Source organism: Dreissena polymorpha, chromosome 2, assembly GCF_020536995.1.
Source record: "Dreissena polymorpha isolate Duluth1 chromosome 2, UMN_Dpol_1.0, whole genome shotgun sequence".
In the NCBI taxonomy this organism is placed as follows: Eukaryota; Metazoa; Mollusca; class Bivalvia; order Myida; family Dreissenidae; genus Dreissena; species Dreissena polymorpha.
In genome coordinates this window covers 155,365,361-155,386,790 of record NC_068356.1, presented here as the reverse complement: position 1 = coordinate 155,386,790, position 21,430 = coordinate 155,365,361, and the positions used below count along the sequence as shown (strand labels likewise).

Genomic DNA, 21,430 nt, shown 5'->3' with positions numbered 1-21,430 from the left:
CATTAAAATTTAAGTACATAATATAATAATCATTTATCACATTTAAAGTGATGTATACCTGTAGAGAGTAAAGGTAAAGAGAACTATAGAATTCGTCATGAAAAGATCGACAGCAATCATATTCTAGTGAGAACAGAACAAACCAGATGCTGTTAATTTTTTTATATTATTTACACGAAATATATATGGATGTGCTGTAAAGCATATTAAAACAACAAAGAATTAATTTTAGTACCTCTTACCGATTACAAACTTTAATTTATGTTTGATGTAGCATATCCTATTGTAAACATATAACAACTGAGCAAAACGAATGAAGTGAAATAATATTGATACTATAAAAGAAAACACAACTACATCTATTAAAATTATGTAGAAAATAATTAAAAAGGACAAAACTAAACAATATATAGTCATGTGTTCTCAGTTGTAAAAGCATGCATTATTCCCAATTTACGGTGGTTTCATGTGCTTATTTTAGAAAGTATAGTTACTTTTTGCATAATTATAAACGTATTCGATCTTGGAATGTTTTATGAATATAACACTTCAACATATATAACCATGTTTGCGGTGATTGATAAGCCATTTTTTAAATAACAGGGTACACGAAAGGTCCTTTTTAATTTATTTGTCTTTTTGTATAAAGGATCATGCTTTCAGCCTAATGAATGCGCTTATTGATAGATACACATAACACAATTTGCACACTTTTAAAATGTAAATAGCCGTTTATTTAACTGAAGCATTGTATACGCTCTTTCTTAGGAAAATACATCGTTCGGTTCTTCTATCAAAATGTTCAGTGTTAACATAAATAATAACCAGTATCCTAATGAATTGTAACAGATAAGTACTGTCAAATTAAAGTTGATAATTTCCCGTATCTATAATGACCGTTTCATTTGCTCAAGTCAAGTGTTAATGTCTCCGCTTTGCCAGTCTTTACATTCTCACAGAATACACGTAACTCTGTGTCTCCGAACATAAACGTTGTCTTAATAATCTGTTCCTGCAGTGGAATGTCCGTATCGCAGTAATTTTTAATTCGACCAAGTTGTTCACATCCAGGATCTGTTGTGAAGGCCGGATCCCTGTCTTTCGTCCTGTATATTAGAATATTAGTAAGTTTACATCTAGGTCTGATATTATGTGTCACTTTGGAATCAACTTGGACCTCTTCATTCGCTCTAACAAATATCTCGAAACAGTTGTCGACTCTCCATGTTCCGTGTTTGTATACTTTCCTTTCGGCAGGATGTATTTCCTCGTCATATTGTTTCCATGCACGTATCCCATACGTGTAATCCATAAGCCTGGATATAATGATGTCAGGTTTGTGTCCAAACATCACGGCTCCTTTCAGAACGGCGAGACCCGCCTCCCCAGGAACAATCACCTGTTTCCCAGGTAGTTCTTCCTTAATCCTTTGCTGTACGTATGGACTCTCTGCAAACCCTCCAACTAAGATTATAAGATCAACAACCTTCATTCGTTCTTCTTTAAGAACACTGCCCATGTAATTCGACGTCTTGGAAACAGGATCTGTGAACCAACTTTGCATGATTGACGAGTCGACACCAAGCTTATCTCTACCTCTCGTGAAAACGTGTTTACCGTATTTCAAAGATGCCAGTCGGTCTGATAAAGACTGATGAAAATTCGCCTCTGAAATTTCCTTCAGTGCAACTGGGATACGAAATGTGATGTCGCTTTGAGAATTAAACTCGAATTTCCTCTTCTTAACCTCAAAGTCACGATTCATACCAAAGTAATCGTACATTTCTTTACTTTGCAAGGCATTTATGGCCATTGTCCCAAATACTTCTGTCATAAACGCTATGAAGTTTGCATCGACGAATATTCCGCCCCACGGACCTCCGCTGGGGGCATGAATATTCTTCAGTGAGCCATCAATTAGTTTTTCATGGACAGATATGTCAGCTGTTCCACCTATGGCATACAAATAAGGCAGATAAAATACGAGAGTAGTAGTAGTAGGTGAAGTAGAAGTTTTACAAGTATTATTATCATTATTAGTAGTAGTAGTAGAAGTAGAAGTAGTAGTAGAAGAAGTAGTAGAAGTAGTAGTGAAGTAGTAGTAGTAGTAGTAGTAGTAGTAGTAGTAGTAGTAGTAGTAGTAGTAGTAGTAGTAGTAGTAGTAGTAGTAGTAGTAGTAGTAGTAGTAGTAGTAGTAGTAGAAGTAGTAGTAGTAGTAGTAGTAGCTGTAGTAGTAGTAGTAGAAGTAGTAGTAGAAGTAGTAGTAGTAGTAGTAGTAGTAGTAGTAGTAGTAGTAGTAGCAGTAGTAGTAGTAGTAGTAGTAGTAGTAGTAGTAAAAGTAGTAGTAGTAGTAGTAGCGGTAGTAGTAGAAGTAGAAGTAGTAGTTATTGTAGTAATAGTAGTAGTAGTTGTTGATGTTGATTTTAAATGGTAGTAGTTGTAAAAAAATAGTATTAGTATTAGAATAAGTAGTAAAAGTTGCAGTAGTTGGGCTACTAACAGAAGCAGTTTTTGAAGTAGAAGTTGCTGTTGTTGCAGTAGTAGAAGTTGTAGCAAGTGTGGTATTAACAGTAGCAGAAGAAGTCGTAGTTGAAGAAGAAGTAGCATAAGCATTACCTCCTAAGTCGACGACCATAAACATTTTTCCGGCTAAGGTGTGACCGAGGGCCTCACAACAGACAGCGGCTGCCTCCGGCTCCAATGCCAATTTTAGACGGGTGCCATCGATTCCTGCCCAGATAGAGATAAACACTGTTTAAAATGATTCTGCATTTGTACCTAGTTTTTTTCAAGATAGAGCATATAATCAAGGTATAAGAGATAGGAACATGGCACTTGTGGATTTACGTTGAGTATATTTACATAGCGAAATCGATTAACAATTGTTAATTTGTTTATAAACTATTATGAACCTCAATCGCTGCTTCTCTCATGAACTTTTTTGCAGCTATTCCCCAGATAGCAGGTACGGTAATAATGTATCTGATGTCAGTTTCTCTTGTCCCAATGTTACTCATACTCAAAGCGTCCAAAAGGTGTTTCTGTAGATATTTGAGCGACATCGTAAATATCGGTTTGGCTGGGAAAGTTTTACCTTCCAAATCTTCAACTGTTGCTGAACTCAAAATGCGCTGAAACAGTATAAAAAAGCTATGCGGACAGTTACATCTTATATAATAAGTCCGCTAATACCACACCTCACAGCGGCTAAATTAACGTGTTATAGTCATTGTTTTTATAACGAGACGGTATAAATATATGTAACGAAATGTATTAAGCGTTCACAATGAATACACAATTGATATTGAAGTAAATAATAAATGTGACGATTTACCTGATTGTGAAGAACCATCTTAAATCTTCTGAACAGTCTCCAACCATGGTGTTTTCCGTCCTCTGCCAAAGATGAATACTTATCCTCGGCGTCGAATCCAAAGGAGTCGAACTCACCATCCTCATTGATAAGAACACATGTTGGTGTTTTAAGTGAGATGAGTTTACCAGATCCGGCAGTCCAACTCTTGTTAGATTTGATGTCATTTGGAGTGTCTTTGCAGGAGAATGCATATCCACTGTAAGTGGTTCCGAAGTCGAACGCAGCCACAATCAGGTATTGACTTCCGGTAGCCATAACTGTATCTAAATATATATAAATATCCTAGCTGTAAATGTTGTCACTTAAATGTTAAGTGCCGTAACCGTGATATACTTTCATTGACACCAATTAGTGTGATTTTAGGTGAAGTAAGTGGGATAGCATACCAGTTTATGGTTAGTGACTAACGACCGTATTGTTTCAAGGAAAAGCTTTGACAATGAAAAACCTACATTGAGTTTATAGCATAAGTTTGTTTTAAATTTGAAAAATCGACTAATAATTGCTTTCTGTTATAATAAACATTTGGGCCTCGAGATTTACGCAATTCGATTTGTTGGTCATCATGGTGCAATTTTGTAAATACGGAGTGGATTTTGAATCAACTAAAAATTGTTTAAAAATGCTCTCTGCGTACAACCATACCGATGCGTTTGTGTATTGCTGCATTTTTTGCAGCTTAACCTTAAAACACGCATTTCCTATTGAGGAAAAAGTAAATTATAAATAAATAAAATTAATACACGTTTTGAAGGCTCCAAACACCTTGATTACGTCCATACTAAACTTTAAACAAGAAAGGCCATTCTGACACTGCCTCTTTAAGTATGGACCATAACAGTATTTCCAACCTAAACCTATCTAAAACAATGTGCCTCCGTCGGTGTTTTACATATGTGTATGCAAATGTTGTGAATTTAGAGGTAATACACCATTTGACTTAAATAAAACTAGTTTACTCCTGGAGAATATGGAGTTTTATTATGTATATAATTAACAATACATATAAGTTTTAATTATAATGGAGATTTCATGATAAGGTTCATACATATTTATCGATTGACGTTACTAGCGGCATGCGCACTTGCTACACATGACATTATACCAAACTGTATATAAATATTAAATATTGATATGTTTATTTGTAAGCAGGTATGTTTAAATGCCTATCAATATTTAATTACATTATTTACCGAATCTAAGTGTTTAAGTAATTTTTTAATATAGACCGTAATCATATAGTTTTATCTACGTCTGTATAGACAAGCATTGATAAATACTTTAAATTAAATTATGTTTTGTTGTGACTGAGGTTTACAAGCTTGGTAAATTATTTGAAAAATAATTACGTTGCTCAGAATTTGCATTTTATTTATCAGTTGAGGAAAGTGTTTAATTTTATTCCCTATAACTAAAAGGTGTTTTTTAATGTAACATGAATTAGAAATTAAGATAAATAAAAACGTGAATTCTTTCATTGACATCAATAGTATCGTTGTTGTAACTTCTCTTACAAAGTTCCTTGTAACAATTATATTACTGCATTCAACTAGCAAATGCTGGGTATTAAATGAATGCGTGATTATGTACTTATTATTTATGGAATAAAACATAAAATCATATTCTCTAATTCAGGTTTTCAACATTTAGTTAATGAATGTTGTTATCCTTGTCACGCCTATTATACAATGAATGTCATAAAATAGCGTGATGCCTGTCTCTACCTACGCAGCCGTTCAATTGGTTTTGTAGACCTTTATTAATAAACTAAAACAATACACTACCAATTATATCACCGGAACATAACTGTGTTCATGATGTGTTTTCCCAATCCGATTCCTATCTGACAACATTTCGTTAAAGCGTGTAACTAGGTTAAAATATTTTATTATCTTTTAACTTTCAAGTGTGATATGTTCTTTGGAGCTATGAATCTAATTATTGCAACTTCACCGTCGCACAATACTTAATATTACTGAATCTTTATTCATTTCAAAAGTCGTGAGTGCAGAACGTGTGAATGGTGTGGACATAATTTAAACATGTGTATACACGAACATACAAACAGATCCGCAGAATCATAATTGGGATGGAGCAACATTAATGGTGTGAAAAAACATGAGAAATAGAATTGCATATCATATACACCTATCGAAACGACAAAATTTGATGATATATTGATTGTTATATTCAATTAAATATTTTACTCAGGAAATTCTTGTCTTCTTTGGTAACAGAAGAGCCCTTTATATCAACATCTGAAAGAGAAGAAAACGACATAACGCTAGTCCTACTTAGTCCTACTTTCGATTTGAGATAGGAGAACAAAATGGATAACTAAAAAACATAGATATTGGGCAAAAGTGCCAAAACAATATTGAGAAATTGTCTCCTGATAACGTTCTTCTTCGTGTCTTAAAATTATATTTACAACTTCATGCCTCCCTGTTTACGATTTAGAAGGCATTGAATTAGAAACAGACTTTTAGCCATTACCACTTTCGATTTGAGAACAGAACAAAATGACATTGCCATCATTTCCTTAAAATATAATATTTCATGAAATCATCACAAATACAGTAAATTCATTATCGATATCAAAGTTCAGTAATGTCATACACATAATGAAAACAGTATTCAGCAAACATCTTACCAAAAATAATCGCACAAACCCACTGCTTGAACAAACGAGTCACCTGCTTATTGACCAGGAAGTAATTTGGAATTTTTTTACTGCGCCTAAATATAGATTTCCAAGAAGAAGGTTAAATCTGTATTACGATACGTATTTTCGTCATGGCAACTTGCAGAACTTCACATTTCCATTCAGGCATTTATTCTATCTTGCTTCTAACAGTGCATAACAATTGGGTTAAGAAATAGAATGAACTATAAAACGGCTTTTAAAACATTATGATTCACACCACTTCTTTATGTCCTCATTATAAAACAGTTTATAAAAACTTATTTGTACATTACATTCTTCCCGTCCCGACTATTTAATTTGTCTACAAATTAATACATATAATTATAAACGGCATTTCTTAAATAAGAATTTTATTATCAACGTGACGAATGCGTAAATACATAAAACTATCACAGCGTCAAAATATTTCGAGATACGCTTACAATATCAAAGGCTAGAAAGTTTTTACTTCTTTTACTCAGGCATTAATGCTTTCATTTCGGAAACATATATCCATGAAATGAATACCAAGTTTGTAGGTAAAGACCTATAAAGTACGATTTTTCATGTAAGTCTGTTGGTTTGTCTTGAATTTCTTCTGTCTTGTTGGCCAGTATTTGGGCTGTTTGATTTGATTATTAGTTCACAATGAAATGAAAGATTTCAAAATTACGGCATAATTGTAAACATTTACACAAGAACCACATGGCTGCCTTAAATGTCAAGGTACGAGACAAAATGTTTACGCTAAAATAATGACCAGGATTATTTTTTCGTTACTTGATCACCATTAAGGAACAAACCATGCTAATTTGCGCTTAAACTTGATTGACGCCTTGGATTTTAAACAAAATGTATACGGCTTTATAGTCATCGTCATTATGAGAGGTTTGAAAACACTATAAGCAAATTGAGTGTAATAACATGTGGCGGAAACAACTTCATTTACATTATTACTGATTCCTCTTACACGTTTATCAGCCTCAATTGTATAACCCGAGATACTAAAATAAAGCATGTTTTATCGATTTCATTCGTATTATCTTCAACAAAGTTATATTTAATTTTCAATATATTTCATTTTAAGGAATAAAATAAATTATTTTCTGATCAGCATTGTAGTGAAATCATCTATTGCTGTTGATCGATGTGGTAGCGTGGGTTTTGACGGTTGATTATGTTTCGATTGATGCACACTTATAGCATTATTGCAAGTGCACGATATCAACGTGTTCGATGTAAGACGACAGACTACACTTTGTGAAAGCATTGCTCAACTTAACAAAGTCTCTACCAACCGTGTGGCAGGTTTCATTGACAGATGTAACCAAATGCCTAGGGATCTGGTTTGAAACAAGCCATGTTTAAATCACACTATTAACAGAAATATTAGCTGATCGAGCTAAATATTAGCCAATTCTTCAGAAAATCTTGAGCAATAATCAGCATTGTCCTTCCATAAACCCTGAGCTCTCTCGTGAGAATGTTTAATCTTGTTGTATGCACTTTCCGTCCTTATTTACACGTAAGTGGCATTATGACTTTTATATAAACGTTCCCTTCACGAGCATATGTATATTCATTGTTCCTATAACTGACGATGCATTAGCTGGTGATATAGGACGGCAATTACACATCACTGTAGTTTTCTCGATAAGGCAAATAAGTTACCAACGATCGGTGTATATTGCGACTTGCACACTTGCTAAGTTAGTCGATTGTGTATCATATTATCACACCCGCTGTACAGGTGTATTACACAACATAGTTTAATTAATGTTGCTGATGATTCATGATGGAGGCTGACACGGAACCTCCTCCTGTGCAGTCTGTTCAATTATCAAGCGATGTTTCAGTTGTTTATTCTCTCATGCAAAATTTGCACAATAATGACCATAAATAACAATACACATTTATGATTTATACAAATAAATAATTCTTTGTGTCATCATAAAAATAATTGATCAATACTTGTTTGCATATCAATACCTACCGTTCTGTTACGGTCATCTGCACATCACTGAAAATCTTTATCAAGAATGTTCTCTCCAATGAGTATTGTATTGAAAACGTGACGCAGATACAGCTTAGAGAGTGTAATTGTAGGCTCAACAACTGTTCTAATTGGTAACTTTTTTTTATTATCTTATACCTGTATTGATAAAATAAAAGTGTAGTTAGCCTTATAAATTATTCCTATCCTATTTGTGAATCGTGTTAACTTTTCTTAATAAAATTAACCAGAATCAATGATCCGTTACGTATAGGAAATTTGAGTGTTGTTTTTTGCGCATATCTAAATTAAATTGAATCGTTTTATTTTTCAATTGGATCATCCGTTTCTCATACAAAATAGTTTGATTTATGTACAGAGCGTTAATCAGCTGCTTGCAATAGCAGATTTTATTTAAGATTTGATGTGGTGACTCAGCGATCAACATTGACTCCACTTGACAGTGCTTTGAAATAGGTCTAGATATTATCAAGATAAACATTCTGACCAAGTTTTATCAATACTTAACCAAAAATGTGTCGGATAGAGTAGAGTTGTAGCGGGTGAAAAAAAGGGAAAATTGTCAGATGTTTCTAAGATGTGACCTAGTTTTTTTAACATTTATGATCCAAATTTGAAATTGTACATGTATACGATTTTTACCAGCCAAATCTCTAGGCGGAGTGTTGAAAACAGGTATAGAACTTACATGAGGTTTAACTTTTTTAACTCAAATGTTGGGTAAATTATTTTGAATTGTTGAATATGTTTTGTGCGTCGATTGTGTTGTTTTTTTTACAATTCTTGTTTTTTGTCTTAACATATTTATAATGCAAATCTGAAAATAAGGCCAACATAAATGGATCAGTTGTTCTACGGAATTTGGCCACCAAGCATTCCAACCGAAAATCAGAGGCAATCGAAAAGTGCAGACAAAAATAGAAGAATTTAAAATGCATATATATATATATATATATATATATATATATATATATATATATATATATATATATATATATATATATATATATATATATATATATATATATATATATATGACGTTTCCTCATATATAATCGTACATTGCAAATAATCAGCTCTGTCCTGTTTGTTTATTAATTAATTGTTTGTTTCTACCGTCTATTAAGGAAAGATAAATATGCAACCATGTCTGCAGTTCCTTCAGCCTCCTTAACTGGAGGCCTATCTTCAAAAATGTGGTGCAATATGTATTATTTAAGAATTCAAACATATTAATTAATGTTAAGCTTAAACTCATCAGTCGTTTAAAGATGTTTTGGCATTATTCTAAGCAAGTTGCTGCCATATGGACATGTACAATTTTTTAACATACAAAAACTATAGGAAGCATGCAGATAATACTAATAACACACAAATACTAATGATATCCTTTTGTAAATATATCACGGTGCATCATTTATGCATATAAGTTAATTTCTGAATTTCATACCACAATTTGACCCAGTTATGTTGGGCGATATTAAGAAGAAAATGTTTGGGGCAATATCGAATTAGAAAATGGCGTATATCCGAGTAAGCATGCCATTAAATGCGAACGGTATTTTATGAAAAAAGCTATTCAGTAAACTTAGTGGTCATTAAAGCCGCCGATCCAGTATAAAATGGCCATAGGGATATGGTGTGGTCAGCTGCACAGACTGTTCAGCGTGCAACGACATATTTGTCACCATTCGTTCATGTTGGTCCGACATGACTTGTCGGCACTGTTCTCGCTCTCTGGTAACATGTCCTCAAATGGTGGCAAGTAGCACATTTCGTCTCGAACCTACGGACCAATGAACGAAAATCTGGTAAACGATTGTGATTTATTGCGGAATAATGCTCAGGTTTCTGCTGTTTTCAAACAATAAACATTATTTCATAAACATAGAGTTGGGAGTTAGTATAATCGTGTCATGGGCATGTACCAGCACAACAAATAAATATTTAAACAAAACTTCTACGAACGTAATTTCAGGTATGAGACGTGACCAATAGTGTTCTTTTTCAAATGAGAAATATTGTTCACGTTTACACATTACATTATACGTGAGACTCGTTTAATGACAATGCCAAGTGATAAACGTTTTGCCTTCAACCAAGGCAAAACTAACCATTAACTGAATTTATTTTTTATTTGGACGTCGGCTCTAGTTTTCTTTGGGCGTCGGCTCTAGCAAGCGAGAATAAAACGACACTCAAATTTCAATTTCAATTTTTTTCTTTGAAATCGTAGAATTTTTAGAAACGGGTATATATACCAATAGGAGGAGGCTTCGACGGAAGCACATAATTGAAAGCTTTAGGTAGTTGAACTTGTATTATTCGCTACACGCGACCCTGTCTTAAGACCATTTTTCAGCAACTACGTGGCTGTTTCGTTGTAACACACATGACATTTTCATGATGGTTAACACCCCTTTATAACTGTTACGTTAATTCTTCTTTACAAACCCACTCTGTCTGTGACTAGCCGTGACACAGCAATTGACCTACCTTCTCCACCTGCCTGAAGACTCGGATGAGGTTTCTTCCGGCCAGTTTTTGCAGATCTAGTTCTCTCCAGCCCCGGCGAACGAGCTCGGCAAAATGGACTGGGTAGGTGGAAACGTCCTCTAGACCAACGGGCAACCTGCAATGAGAGCTTTATCGTGCATTTGCGTTTGAACTTACAGAGTAATGTTAAAATGCATTTATTTATTGCCAATACCGTACGTAAAAATATCATCAAAAAAGAAACCTGTTAATATTACGTTTCAGATTATTGTTTCACCTTGTTTTAATTCAATAACAACAAGTAGTACATTTTTATAACTCTATTTAACATCACGTATTTAGTGTTGTTGTTATTGTCGTTGATGTTTTATATTATAATGTATGTATCGGAACTTAATTCAACGGGAAATAATACTTCAGTTATTAACCAATGTATTAGCAACGACGTTAAAATGGAGTTGAACAGCTACCAACGCATAGCTTTCGCGGGAATTCCATCGTAGTCCGCCCCGATTGCCACGTGGTCGATTCCAATGATTTTCTTGATGTAATCTTTGTGATCTGGAACATGAGGTGCATGGTCAAGTTCATATTTTTAGCATTTTAAAATATTTGAGCTAACTGAAGAATAAAACTGTAGACACTCTTCGGTTAACACTTCAAAGTGTTATATGTGGATATCCCATCCACAAAGATCGAAATAAATATATTTATGAATTAAAATTTACTTATTTTTTCACAATAAGGACTTTGTTAATACGGACACAATTACTCAACCGCCACTCAACTTATCTTGGACGGTTTTTCCGTCAGTGGAGGACACGTGACGTACAAGTCATAGAAGTTCACCATGACAACCCCGCCATTCCGCTTCTGGAATTGAACGAGTAAATTAAAGGGGGTCGATTTGCTAAATGTACATTTAAAATTTAAAATTCGGCTTGACTTTAAAACTTGACGATTAATTACTTAACAAATTGATGACTTCGAACTGAATCATGTTCGGGCGATTTACTGATTAAAATTTGACAGTATGAAAATGATGGATTGAAAAAAATGACGATTTAAAAGCTTGAAAAATGTAGAACGCGGATAAAATCATAGAAGGTGACGATTGTCGGCTTAATATTGTAAGATCAGATTAACCCCATTATGTAAAGAGCGGATTTAATAATAAAAGGGACAATTACACAATTTAAATTTGTAGGTGACATTTACAATTAATGGAAACGACGATTTTGCTGCTAAATAATGTACACAATGGATTGAATTACACATCGTAGATTGGCTGATTTATTACTGAACATTACGAAGTAGGAGGATTCAATCATATAAGATATATTTACTTACTAACATTATATAGAGCGAAATGAAATATAGATGAAACGATTATATTCATAAGAATTTCTTACTGAACGCATACAAGATGTGACAACTTACTACTTTACATCATGGAATACAATAAGCGTTTTGTAGAACGGACGATCCACTTCTTAACATTATGAAGCCGAATGATCGATTCATAGAGGGATTCCGAAGATGGTTATTCAAGGAAAACGCCTTACCATGAAGGCATGATATTCAGTAATGGAGTATTTACTTCCCTGCAGTGGTTATATAGAGAGAACGATTTACCGTGAGATTCAATACGGAGTTTTGTAATTCCCCTAAGTAGTACTTTCCAAAATCGGTTATATAGAGAGAACACCTTATGGTGAGTTTCAGTACGGAGTGTTTTCTTCCCGAAAGTGGTTATATAAGGAGAACGCTTCACCGTGAAATTCAGTACTGCGTGTTGTACTTTCTTAAAATTGTTATGTAAGGCAAATTCCTTACCGTAAGATGTAGCACGGTGTCCTGTACGTTTCGGAAGTGGTTACAGATATTACAGGCGCCTTGTTGATGTAGCAAAATGTCAGTAAATATTAGGCCGTAAAGTCATAGTATTTAGGTTTTCAAAAGCGTGTGTGTTTACCCTGAATAAATCTGTCTTACTATATATTGAAGAATCAGTATGATAAGAGAACGCCTTTACGTGGCACTAACTTTTTGATTGATTGTCGCCATTGTATATGTTTTGGTAAGATTCAAGCATTTATCGACATCATGGCCATAATAACTTATGAGTAAGAAAGTTAAAAAATAACATTTGATCACTTTTTCATCGGTTTTTCAAATTATGAAAACAAATTGGCACATACTTAACATAAAACATCTCACTTGGAAGACACTACACATGTCTAAAAAGAGATAAATGTACGACACTTGGACATCTGACGATTGTTTTAGCCACCATGATTCTATTGCACGTTTAGTTATATTCTATTTTCTAACCTGAATACTCTCAAAGCGTCCACCATGGTAGCATTGGCCACGTGCGCTAGGTCAATCAGCATCCCCAGTCGGTTCATCTCTCGGATTACTGTCTGGGTAGTAAGAATAAGAAATGGTTATTCCAAGAATGCACGGACATGTATAGTGTAGATGTCTGCATTAAGTTTTGATCAAGTGTTTTAAAAAAGCATCCCCAGTAGATCGCATAATTCACAAGCTTATAATTGCATCATTTGAAAACAATACCGTTAACAATTGTCATGACAATATGGGTACAATATCCCGAAAATAAACATTACATATATCATGTTACAGTAGTAAATTATACCAGTTCTTCCCATCCCCGGATTCGATCATCTGAACCCATAGTGGCTTCTTCAGAGACTTTATGAATATAATTCATTCAGCATGTTTATTCATTTAGCATGTCCACTCTGGCTCACCTCTCCGAATGCAGAAAGCCCTCCAAATTTGGGTCCATCAACTGCTCTGTTATAGGTCGGCTCATCAATTTTCCAGTTGTCCGCCCTTGTAAATACATACATGAATTTTTTAATATATATTAATATGGCTTGTTATGTCTTTTCAAAGAACATCTTATTTGTACACATTTTTATTGAAATAATAATATTAATTATTATTATTATTATTATTATTATTATTGTTATTATTTATTTTTTGATCATTTATATTAATTATTATCATTATCATTATTATCATTATTATTATTATTATTATTATTTCTTTATTTTTTATTTTTTATTTTATTATTATTATTATTATTATCATTATTATTATTGTTATTATTTATTTTATTTTTTTATTTGATAATTATTATTATTATTATTATTATTATTATTATTATTATTATTATTATTATTATTATTATTATTATGATTATTATTATTTTTATTATTATTATTATTATTAAGTGTCATTCTAGTCTCATGTATGTGTCCTGTTGTCGGTACAGTTAAGTTCAGATGAAAACTATTTGTTTATGTTTTTAATTTACTGTACTTTAGGTAAAAACATATGGAAAGTGATTAGGCTAAGTGATGCTGGCTCAAACAGTGTTACAGGTTTATATTTGACATCTACTTCCCAAAGTACAGTTCACTCCATGTTTAACCATATACTTGAGCGTTGATTCGGTATGCAAATACATAGTCCAAATTGACTTAGCCTTTATCTGAGATCAGCGGTCATTTGTCTACAGCGGGAAGTCTAGATTCCCCGAAAATCATTCTACATTACATCTGAGTAACCTTGTTATAGCGGCCATGTCTATTTAATTTCACTCTGAACGCCATTTTCCACCTGTGTTAAGCGGTCACGAGACAGTCATTTTGATTTGCGAATAGTAAACAGTAAAATCAAAAATAAATTAATTGGTAGCAATTAGCGGCCACAGTCATAACCATAAAGAATGAGCGCGTGACCGAAATCAATAGATCTTTATTGATGACTATGCGTGAACAAAAACCCTAACCGACTGATGTTATGAGCAGCCGAAAAAGGGATTAAGGATCGTTTATTTTGGCAAAGCAGGCATTACATTGATTTGTTTCTTTCATAATTAACTTTCAGCATGATTGCAATTGGATTTATTTCATATAAACCTCCTGTTATAAAAATGCCATTTCGAATTTGCAGGGGAGAGATACATTGTGTTATTCTGTTATTGTTGTTTAAATGAAAATGCTGTTTGTCTGATGTTTGTATATAAAAAAAATAGAACATTTGGTGTCTGATTCTTTTAATGAGAACGGCACTGTTATGCCATAATTTTGCTTTATTACAGCGATTCCGCAAATAATACTTTTATTGAACGTGACTTCAACGACACATGCTGACCTTTATTAAAAAATATCTTCCAATGAACGTAACACGAACTGGCGAATTTGCAGAATGAACGAGATAATTGCATAAGTTGAACAATGTGTATACATTTTAATTTAAGTTATTAATTTGTATTTTTGAATATAAATAATGTGTGTCATTATGCTATGTATCGGCAATACGTTTTTGTTTAAAGTAAACTGTGTGGGGTGACGACCTAGCAATAATTCCAACTGACCTACACGGGCGTCGAAAGCAAATTGATATTGGTTGGTTGGTTTGGAGTAGACATATCGAAATGACACAAAAAAGGGGTAAAAACATTAAATAAGTTTTTTAGAATTATAGATTTACTTTGAGTTATTACAATTAATTCAGGTATCTTGAGGTATCTTTAATTTTGTGATAATTAAGGACTATTGTATATCGGCACATTTGTTTCATGTCATACTTTCCTTTATATTAAAGTGATATTATGGGTCATTTTTCACTGTTGCATTGAGCTGAAAAGAATTAACAGGTCAAAAGAGTTAGGTAAAATGTGGTTACTGACCAATTATCTGCAACTCATCTTGCTACCAGTTGTTTATAAAAAATATATATTATATTAAATATTGTACATGACTCACCCAGTCCTCTAAGCCGAAATGATCCGTAAAACAAAATAGTGTTTTTGTGTCGTATGAACGAATCTGCATTTAAACAAGATTTAGATTCACATCGTAAATCGAATCATTTCTGTCGTCAGTTGTCAAAACGAAAGTACGGTTGATATTCAAATGCATTATTTTTCTCTTTCCGGGATATTGTTTTAGTATGTTGATGCTGCATTAACAAATATAAGTGTATATTAAGTGAAAATACCAAAAATAAACAACGGTTGCGATAGACTAGCTGTAAGATGCCCATAATATCACTTTAATAAAAAGAAGCAAAGGCTTAGATCATACCGACAATTAAAGATTCACAGGTTTAATTACTCAAGGATGTAGGGATTATCGTTATAAAAGAGACCGATCAATTAACAACATAATTGACACGTACATTACCGCGGGCGGGTGATGACAATCAACAATACACGTGTCATAACCGCGAAAGCGTGATTACCTTGCTTCGTGGTAAAGATATTTTCAAATATACGGGTATTGAAATAAAAAAATGTATCCTGCCGCCCCAGCTCCGACGCCTCTGAGCTTTCTACTTAGGTTACTTTTCCCTTGACTGACCACTGTTCTCAGGTTTGATTTTATTTGTATAGCCATTTCCACTACCTCTAATTTAAGTAAGGAAGTCGTCAGTTATTGACGCTCACTTAGTCGCGGTCGGCTCAGGTACGACTTAAAAGTTGTGTGGGCAATCTTAAGTATACTGAGCTATACCCCGGACACGGAAATTATGCTCAAAGGCGACCGGTTATAACTTACTTATAAGTATATTTTCCGTACCCCCTGTATTTGTAATATACGTTAGAGTAAACGGGAATCTTTGGAGTAGTACCTCAGCCGACAATGACCAATCAAGCGTTTTTTTACATAAGTGTCGTGTTCTGAGAAAACTGGTCATAATGCATGTGCGTAACGTGTCGTCCCAGATTAGCCTGTGCAGTCCGCGGCTAATCAGGGACGACACATTCCGCCTAAATTGGATTTTTGCCTAGGAGAGACTTCATTTAAACGAAAAATGTCATAAAAGCGGAAAGTGTCGTCCCTGATAAGCCTGTGCGGACTGCACAGGCTAATCTGGGACGATACTTTACGCACATGCATTATGCCATTTTTTCTCAGAACACGACTCATATCTATATACGCTAACTTACTGACCCGAACAGAAAAAGTGTGAGGAAGTTTTCTGACTACCATGGAAAATGCAAATAAATCAACAACACAAATATCTGATAACGATGACATGAAAGGTTGTTTGCAGTACTCGTTACCTTTATTTCTCTACCAGCAGTAAAACTTGACAATAACCTTGAAATATATTAAACGTATAAAAAAGTGTTTGTTCGATTTACATATTCAGGTCTAAATAAACAACTTCGGGAAATGCCGTTCTACTTGATATCTCTTATGATTGTTTACTACAACCAGCGATCGTAAATTTAAATCGGATATATAAGATAATAAAATAATACTGAATTTATCATCTCTGAAAAGCAAAAAAACTTAAAGTACAAGCTGATTATATGGTCTTTAACGTTTACAACATTTGAACGGGTGCTGGCAGGGCATTCACTCGAGGTATTACAATTGTATAGGTCGGTGTTCGACTATTGCTTGTACTATTAAAAAGCGAGTGTGATCATACACTACGTGACACAGTAGCTTATTCTATATACAGAACACAATATTAATTTGTTTTTATTCAAACGTGACCTTACCTTGTTGTTAAATAATTGAATTCTATAGCACATGTTTACTTAAGCCTTCTGGCGCACATACTGTGATTTAACATAAATACATATATCAATATCTTATACATTTATTATTTCGTTATAGTCAAGATAAAACAACATGTATAAATGTCTAATTTATTTAAATGCGGTAGTGTTTCGAAATAAATCACAGTTCTTGAGTGTCCTGGTTTACATTTACGTATGGTTAAAGCCCCTCTCTGTTTACACAACCCATACAACTCACGTTGATGCATTTCAAGTAGAAGATTATTTACATCATTTATACCACTTTTACTTCTTTACAAAATTTGATGAATCAAAAACGCGTTCATCTCAAGCGTGTTTTCTTGCATGCGTTATTCTTTGTATCTTGCCTCACTATGCTACAATTGTTACTTTAGTTTTCATTCAAACATGGAATAGTTAAATGGCAATAAATTTTAAATGTGTTATCTTTAATTTCTATTAAAGTTACAAAGAAATGCGTGGGTGTTATTTTTATACAAACTCAAAAGTTTCGTGAATAACTCTACAACAAGTATGAGGTTAGATAAATCCTCACAACCAAGTTTTAACCCCAATAAAATTTGATTTGCCAGTTCTAATGTGGTTACTCCAAGTATATATATTTTGTGTTTTATTGTGTTCTGGTTGTCATGTCTAGAACTAGTGTATTAGTTCACACTGTTTGATAATGTGTTCCTTGTCATACACAAAGGACCACGTTCTATAATAAGGTTATTCTACTGCTGGTTCACTTGGTTTTACTTTGTTCATAATAATTGTGTTTTTATTTTGTAAGTACAACTGTATTAATCCAATCTTCGAAGAGTGTCACTAAGATGTCTTTAGGAAAATAATTTGGACAAGTTTGATAGAAAACGGAATAACTTCTTAAATTATTGTGTGTGCTTTTTTTCTAGAAATAATCTTAATTTAAATTTCAGATCAAAATGTTTGAAAAATCAACACATGTAGATATTTTTACCATCATACTTCATACTTTAAAATTAATATAAATTGCGTAATGCCATGAAGGGGAGGGGTCGGGTGAATAAATGTTTTAAACAATGCCATATTGCTACATGCAGGTCGTACAGAGGCAGCATGTGAGGCAACATGGTATGGCAACCGCAAATCCAACGCCATACAAACCACGGAGTGTTGCAGCTGTGCGTGATGGTCATATAGCGCACTCCCAATTCGTAGAACATCCTCAGGGCAGCCAGGCTACTGTCTATAGAATGACCGCCTTCGAGACCCACTAGACTGGCAACCCGACCCGCTTGGAATGCATCGAGTATACCTATTACACGAAAACAATACTATACAAAAAAATGAAAGATGACATGTTGAGGTTACACGAGCGCAATCCGGCTGTCAGTTTGATAATAACCGCCAATTGCTGAGTCATTAGTATACTGGTTTCTAGCCTCAAATCTTTTGGTGAGCTTTTTATGCTCAAAATGTCAGCCTTCATGCCACTGAATGCCGGCGTGTAATTTCTAATTTAAACATTTGAGTTGCAACACATATTATAATTAATTAATGCTTTTGTTTGACTTTATGGCCAAATCTTTCCAGCCGTGTATAGTGATTTAATGTAAAGGAAAATAACATTGTAAAAAATGACATACAAAATTGCAAACTTTGTAAATAACTTAGAAGTAATATATTTGCGCATGTGTGACCCTGCGTGGCACCTTTCCTAACCTACTAGACTGTCAACCATAACAACTTTGAATGCATCATATATAAACCAGTAAAACGAAAAGTAACATGTAATATCAAACTTCGGCAATGTACTGAATCGCCTGCTTGAAGGTTTGCCTCTTTATGATTCTCCCCTAATTTCTTGACATCCTTATTTCATAAAGACTCGCCCCTTAGTTCATAATAAATCCCTCCACTCACTATTATTGGAGTGTAACAACATGAAATGTTTAAAATCACTAACATATATTTTTTAATAAAAAAAATATAAAAAATACAAAAAGTTGTAAATATATGTTACAAATACATGCACACCTATTTTTTCACGACGCCTCGTTCCTTATTTCAAAACGACCCGCCCTAGCGCATATTTGTAAAAGTATACTTTGTTAATTTATTAATAAGATGCAATCTGAATGCGCTAGTGTTACTGTTTTACTTGGTTTATTGAAAATTATGTAACAATAGCGTTTGATTCTGATGAGTGTCTTTATTAGTTTGTGCAAATTGGGATTCAGAGTAAGTTGATTAGAAATTAAATATAACTAATAAAGTTTTTTCACTACATTTTGAATTCAAACGAGTTAACTCGATAGTGGTCCTTTAAAAGAATGTGTAACCATTTATCACCTTAATTACTCGATTTGTAGCGGAGACTCGAAACTGGAAACACAATAAATCTACTGTTGAAAATCTACCTTGCGCCTTTGTCACCCACCGGAAGGTGTCAGGGTAGCGCGTGACGTACTTCCGAATGACGTCAAGCTGCTCCAGAGACAGGCGGACAGCGTCTTTGTACTGGGACTTGCAGGGGACATAACATGCCCAAAACTGAGAACGGACAAAAAAACGAAACGTTCATGAACCAAAATAAACCAAGTGTTTCGGCTTTCTTAAAAGTGTCACTATACATTGCATTCACCACCAAAGCTATGCAACTTGGCTATTAATGATTCACGTGCAGTTAATAAAATATACATTTTTGTGCAAAAAGTAAAATAAAATTAACGTTTGATGCGCACATAATAAACACTTGATATTAATTAAGTTGCCCCCCTCCCCCCGAAAATACGAAACATTTATATCCATGCGTCTAAACTTTTCGTAAGAATTATGATTCGCACCTGTGCACCCAGTTTTCCCTCCCTCAGTCGGGGTATGTCGGTATGCGAGAGATTCGTACTCCAGACCTGCCGGAGGTCAGCCGTCAGGTCCACGCCGTAAACGGAAGTATTGGAGAACCGTCGATAACGGTACGGTAGATCGTTATGTCTGAAATAGGGAAACTACGCACATATTCCCATAGAAGACATGTGAATTGGCTTTAAATGCTTCAGTTTGTGTTTGTTATTTTTGCATTATTTGAATACTAGCTTGTATTTTTCCAAACAATTCTCATGTAGTTCAATAAAATGTAATATTATATACAGATTGTTTTATATAAAAAGAAATTAAGCTTTTAATTATTTCGTGAACTGATTGTTATTTGCGGTCGAAGGCTTTATTAATAACTACATAGACATTGAACTTAATACATACAAATATTTATTAATTTACGTATTTTTATACCCGTCAATTAATGGATAGCTGTCCAAGACGCATTTCGCTTTGTCCAAATCATTAATAGCATGAGAGCAATCAACTTCTGGTAGATCCCATGTGCCGCCGGTCTGACATCCGGTCGCCGGCGTCTCAGCGCCGTTACTTCATGAAGTTTTGGAGGCAACCACCGCCAGCGCAATGACGAGCTTCACCACAGTGACGCTGAGCACACAGATGGCGCCGTATAGGAGTCGCGTCTGCATCCTCTTCCGGGAAACACCGAAAAGGCCGGTACGCGAGGAGACGGTTGCCGTACTACCGGTATTAGCGTAAGATACTTCGCCGTCATTGTGTCACACCGGTCTTACTGACCTGTGTGAATGCGCGCTAAGCATTGTGGGAAACGGACTTTTTTCCATCATGGCGTTCGTAAACATAATAAACACGGAAGTGAAAAATGGTAATTAATTATTATCAAAAACAGACCCCATCAAATCGGGCCAGCTGTAATATATACATGGATGCAGTTTGTGCTTCAAAAGGAGTCACTTTTCATGTCAGTCTATTGTTTGTAAGAATCACTAAACACGTAACTTAGACTAACTAAACACGTTGCAAGACTGTATCTTCGAAATAGTAAATAAATCAAAATCATAAATAAATATTTATAATTAAATACCTGCTGAAATTTGAGAACGTAAACGATTTAAAATAAACGCTGTGAACATTACAAGGAATCTTACATGTAGGTATGGTGTACCTTGTACGGTCTTTTCTCCCCCTTGGACATTTCTCCCCCTAGTCTTTTCACCTCCTAATACCCTAGTCTTTTCTCCTCCCAGCATATTTCATACTGGGGGATTAATCTGCTACTTTTAACACCTCGATTGATATACTTGATTAGTCACTGATTGAATTATCAATGTTATTTCAATCAGTGATCAATCAAGCTCATCAGAGAAAGGAAGTTTATCATTGCTTCATTTTCATTATTTGACAATGAAATAGATTGAGTGTGTTTATGTCATTTCA

General features: G+C 34.2%; 1 protein-coding gene and 1 pseudogene across 1 annotated transcript; both read right to left on the bottom strand.

The window, feature by feature from the left end:
- Positions 1 to 222: 222 nt before the first annotated feature.
- On the bottom strand, positions 223 to 6,079 carry LOC127869551 (heat shock 70 kDa protein 12B-like). The gene is made up of 6 exons (XM_052412214.1): positions 6,030 to 6,079; positions 5,584 to 5,634; positions 3,335 to 3,639; positions 2,914 to 3,131; positions 2,617 to 2,735; positions 223 to 1,953 (listed from the first exon to the last, which is right to left on the bottom strand). The coding sequence occupies exons 3-6, from the start codon at positions 3,629 to 3,631 to the stop codon at positions 902 to 904; spliced, it is 1,686 nt and encodes a 561-aa protein (XP_052268174.1). The 5' UTR covers positions 3,632 to 3,639; positions 5,584 to 5,634; positions 6,030 to 6,079; the 3' UTR covers positions 223 to 901.
- A 3,681-nt stretch (positions 6,080 to 9,760) lies between these two features.
- On the bottom strand, positions 9,761 to 21,188 carry LOC127870212 (dipeptidase 1-like; annotated as a pseudogene).
- Between the last annotated feature and the right edge of the window lie 242 nt (positions 21,189 to 21,430).